The sequence below is a fragment of the Penaeus japonicus genome, unplaced genomic scaffold (assembly GCF_977035675.1).
Source record: "Penaeus japonicus unplaced genomic scaffold, GWHDUDI00000001_assembly GWHDUDI00000002, whole genome shotgun sequence".
Classification (NCBI taxonomy): domain Eukaryota; kingdom Metazoa; phylum Arthropoda; class Malacostraca; order Decapoda; family Penaeidae; genus Penaeus; species Penaeus japonicus.
Genome location: NW_028234404.1, coordinates 22,617,350 through 22,622,349, shown reverse-complemented (window position 1 = coordinate 22,622,349; position 5,000 = coordinate 22,617,350). Strand labels below are relative to the sequence as shown.

The 5,000-nt window shown below is 37.1% G+C and overlaps 1 protein-coding gene across 1 annotated transcript in view; it reads right to left on the bottom strand.

Moving 5' to 3' along the window:
• Positions 1 to 1,005: 1,005 nt before the first annotated feature.
• LOC122258606 (venom carboxylesterase-6) overlaps positions 1,006 to 5,000 on the bottom strand; it is a 7,550-nt gene continuing 3,555 nt past the window's right edge. The window contains exons 6-12 of the mRNA XM_043024623.2: positions 4,492 to 4,685; positions 3,513 to 3,663; positions 2,888 to 3,066; positions 2,291 to 2,441; positions 1,692 to 1,821; positions 1,418 to 1,532; positions 1,006 to 1,164 (exon numbers count right to left, since the gene is read on the bottom strand). Coding sequence (XP_042880557.2) covers positions 1,033 to 1,164; positions 1,418 to 1,532; positions 1,692 to 1,821; positions 2,291 to 2,441; positions 2,888 to 3,066; positions 3,513 to 3,663; positions 4,492 to 4,685 — 1,052 coding nt within the window. The 3' untranslated portion in view covers positions 1,006 to 1,032. The remainder of the gene's footprint in view (positions 1,165 to 1,417; positions 1,533 to 1,691; positions 1,822 to 2,290; positions 2,442 to 2,887; positions 3,067 to 3,512; positions 3,664 to 4,491; positions 4,686 to 5,000) is intronic.

The window sequence follows — 5,000 nt, the reverse complement described above, 5'->3', positions numbered from 1 at the left end:
CATATTATATATATATATATATATATATTATTTATATTATATATTTATATGTCTATATATATATATATTATATTATATATATACATATATTACATAGAATGTATATATATATAGTATATAGATATATAGTTTATATAGAGTTAGATATTTATATATATACTATAGATATTACATTATTATATTTATATATACTTATATTATATATATATATATATATATATCTATATAAATATATGTTGATATATATAAATATATATATATATATATATATATATTTTTATATATGTTTATATATATTTATTGATTATACATAAAAATGTATATAAATGTATATATATATACATACATATATATATTTTTATATAGTATATATATATATATCTATACATATATGATATATTATTATATATATATATATATATATATATATATATATATATATAGTATATATGTATGTATATCTAATATACAATAATATATTTTATATACTGATATATATATATATATTATATATATATATATATATATAATGTTGTATAGGTATATAGTTAGATATATATATATATATATATATATATATATTTTTATCACATATATATATATATATAGATATATATAATTCTTTATGTATATATATATATTTTTATATATATATATATATATATCAGTTTTATATATATATTATTTATATTTATATATTATATTATACTATATATCTATTTAATGTGTAATGTATTTATATATATATAAATAATATATATATTTATTCTATACGTATATCTATATTTTTTTATTAGATATATCATATATATGTATATATATATATATTATATATTATATATCAATATATATTAACTATATATATATATATATATTATATATATATTAATTTAGATAGATAGATCGATATATATATATACTATATATTATGTATATATATATATATTATATATATGATATATTTCAAATCTTAAATATATATAGACGATATATATATCAATGTGAATAAAAATCAGAAAAAACTATCAACATTTACAATTCCTCTTTCGCCATGTGGTTAACGTATTCCTGTCTCCTTATTCCTTCTTCAGGATCCCCTGGCGTCTCCTTCGCCCTCAGGAGTCGGTTCTGTCGTGTCGGGAGGCTGGCGAAGAACTCTCGCACCTGCAGCGGTCACCAGTCAATGATCATTATGATTGTTGTTGTTGTTATAATCATTATTATTGATATGATAATCAATATCATTATCATCATCATCATTGGTATAATCATCATTAATGTTATTTGTATCACTTTCACTATCAATATCATCATTATTGCTATTTTATCTCAAATATATGTTTCAGTATCAATACCCTGTTATTCGCTGATCTATATCCTTATATGTATATCCATATCTAACTTCAGTTGGAAATACCTGACTCCGTGAGTATTCCTGCATCGAGGGCGTGGGCGTGAGCGACAGGTAGTGCATCTGAGTCTCGTTTACCGCCGCCCACCTAAAGCCCAAGGAATCATCGGGTGTAGGGTCACTGTGAAAAATAAATCTTTTGTCTCAAGACTGCAATCAAATTAATTCGATATGACTTCATGGCTGTCAAGTATTTCACGTATTTCAAGTATTTCAATTATGTCAAATATTTGTTTTCATCCTCCTCTCTCTTTCTCTTTCTTCCTCTCTTTCTCATTACCCAGTAGCAGCAAAGTTGACCCAGAGCGCCGTCATAATGTCCCTCACAGCCAGGTCTTCGCTGCTCGTGAGGGGCTGCCAGGTGTCGCCACCGGTGAAGAGGTAGAACATGTCGTCTGCGTGAGTTATCCCTGTGAAGTGGAGACGTTATCGGGATATTGGAAAGGACGTCGACAAAAAAAAATATTTATCTTCTGTCATTTCTCGAATTGAGTGAGAAAAAGGGAGTGGGAGAAAGAAAGACAGAGAGAGAGAGAGAGAGAGAGAGAGAGAGAGAGAGAGAGAGAGAGAGAGAGAGAGAGAGAGAGAGAGAGAGAGAGAGAGAGAGAGAGAGAGAGAGAGAGAGAGAAGAGAGAGAGAGAGAGAGAGAGAGAGAGAGAGAGAGAGGGAGTGAGGGAGAGAGAGAGAGAGAGAGAGAGAGAGAGAGAGAGAGAGAGAGAGAGAGAAAGAAAGAGAGAGAGGGGGGCAGAAAGAGAGAGAGAAAGAAACATTAAGAAAGACAAAGAGACACATCTACATAGATATAAAAACGGGTCCCAACAGCCAATCAACTCCCAAAGACACGGAGCCAAACCAAGAGACAGCCTGAAGACGACCTACAGTGCCTGGCGAAGGGGACCTCGAAGGCATTCCCCAAGGAGTGGTCCCCTCGATGGTTGAACTCGTAGGCGAAGGCCCGGTGTTGGTCGCCCCGAGAGTGGTACATGGTGGTCAGGTCATGGCAGACGGAGAAGGTGCGATCGGTGAACATCTGGAGGGAAAAAGGTTGTATTATTTGGTTGGAAATAGGTTAATTTTTTTTTTTATTAATTCATTTTTCTTCTCACTCGTGTTTCTCTTTTTTCGTTCGCACTCCACCTCGTCGCTGTTTTTCTCTTTCTTTCTTTCTCTTTCGCTCTTCGTCTTCTTTTCTCTCTTTGTCTCTCCATATCTATCTCCCTCCCACCTTTTCGTCCTTCTCCCCTCTTCTATCCCACTCCCTCCTCCGTTTCTCGCCTTCTATGATTCCCACCCTCTCCGTCCTCCTTTTCACTCCTCCCTCTTTCTCCCTCCTCCTTTTCCCTCCCCCCTCTTCCTTCTCCCTTTCCTTCCATCTCCCTCCCCGTTTCCCCCTCCCCCTCTCTCTTCTTCTCCCTCTCCCCCTTTCCCTCCCTCTAACCCCCACTATCCCTTCCCCTTCCCCTCCCCCTCCCTCACCTTAACCACCTGATCAGCGTTGCCAACTCCCACCTCGGCGTCTCCCAAGTAAAACTCGAACACCTTTCGCGTGAGGTCGAGCGGGGCGTCGTCCTCGGGGTGGAAGTCAAGGGCCACGGATCCGGACGAAGGGAAATGGCGCCGGAAGTGCTCGAGGCGCTCCTGGTTTCCGTACAAGCCTGACGGAGGCACAGAAGGAGGTGGGTGGAGGGAAAGTGATGAAGGAGGGTCAATCACAGGGGAGGAGGAGGAGGATAATGATTATAATAATGGTAATAATGATAGTGATAATAATAAAAAGGTTAATATTGATGATAAAAGTTATAATAATGATGATACTAATAGAAATAATGATAATGATATTGATATTGATAACAAAGATAAAGAAACAATAATGATAAAGATAATGATGAATATCAAAATAATGATAATGTTAACATTAGAATAGAAACATTATCAGTAAGAATAATAGTAGAAATAATTATACTGATCATAATGGAAAAAAAATAAAGCCGTAATAATGATTATAAAGATGTTGACAATTAGCATTATCAGAAAAAAACAGTCACGCCAAAAGCACCACAAGTAATTGCCCAAAGAGCAAAATCCCTTCCGATTCCTTTACCGAAGGCGAAAAGCCCCCCGTCGTGAGTTGTGATTCCTGAGATCAAGTCCACCTCCTTGAGCCTCCCTTCCCTCAGCAGGACTTCCGGGTCGTCGGGCAGGAAGTCCCCGTCCACGCGAGGTCCCATCACCAGAGGGACGTGTAGGAATTCCTGAAGGAAGAGGTGAAGGTGAAGGGGAGTGGGAAGGAGTGTTTGTGTGTGTGTGTTTGTCTGTGTGTGTGTGTGTGTTTGTGTGTGTGTGTGTTTGTGTGTGTGTGTGTGTGTTTGTGTGTGTGTTGTGTGTTTGTGTGTGTGTTGTGTGTGTGATGTTTGGGATGGGTTTTGGGTGCTGTGTTTGTATGTGTGTATGTGTGTGTGTATGTCTGTTTGTGTGTGTGTGTGTGTATGTGTGTGTGTGTGTGTGTGTGTGTGTGTGATTTTGGGATGGGTGCTTGTGTGTATATGTATTTGTGTCTGTGAGTGTTTGATTATTTGAGTGTGTAATGACAGAAAAATATAAATAATACATCGATATGAAATAAGTAAGAGACAACAGATAATAGATTAGAGAAGGCAAAGAAGATTAAGAAGATGAAGAAGAAGCAGAAACGTAGAACATAAAGAGAAAATATACATGTATAGAAACATGACAATCCACAACCAAATGAAACAATAAAAATAAAAACCAGTCCCTCCGAAAGACAAAGACAAAGACAAAGACAAGGACAAGGACAAAGACAAGATAAGACAAAGACAAGGACAAAGACAAAGATAAGACAGAAACAAGGACAAAGACAAGATAAGACAAAGACAAGGACAAAGACAAAGATAAGACAGAAACAAGGACAAAGACAAGATAAGACAAAGACAAAGATAAGACAAAGACAAAGATAAGACAAAGACAAGGACAAGGACAAGGGCAAAGACAAGATAAGACAAAGACACAGACAAAGACAAAAACAAAGACTAGACTAATAAGAAAAGCCTAGAACTGCCTACGAAGAATCCCGCCAGCGTCCCGACAACCGCCTCGGCAGCAACGCCCTGAAGACACTCCAAGAGCCTCAGCGATCCTTCGTGGGCGGGGCAGCCAAGATGGGCGGCGATGCGGTGGGCTGCTTCGCGATGCGCACGCCCAAGAGACCAGGGACACACGGCCGCCCCTGACTGTAGGATGGCTCTGTGGAAGAGTCCTGCGGGGGGGGGGGGGGGGCTTAGTGATAATGTTGGATGACGTCATTGACACACACACGTATAAATATCACACCTACACATCAATATTAAGATACACTTAAGCACTTGCGCAAGCTTACTCAGTAACAAACAGACATGCCCAGGACACAAACACACACATGCACACATACCTAAAATAATCACAAACAAATACTCACATACCCAGGACAACAACAAACAAACACACTCACACCCAGAACAAACACATACCCAAATCACATACACATACAGACGCAAACACATACTCAATAAACCAAACACACACTCAAGCCAAG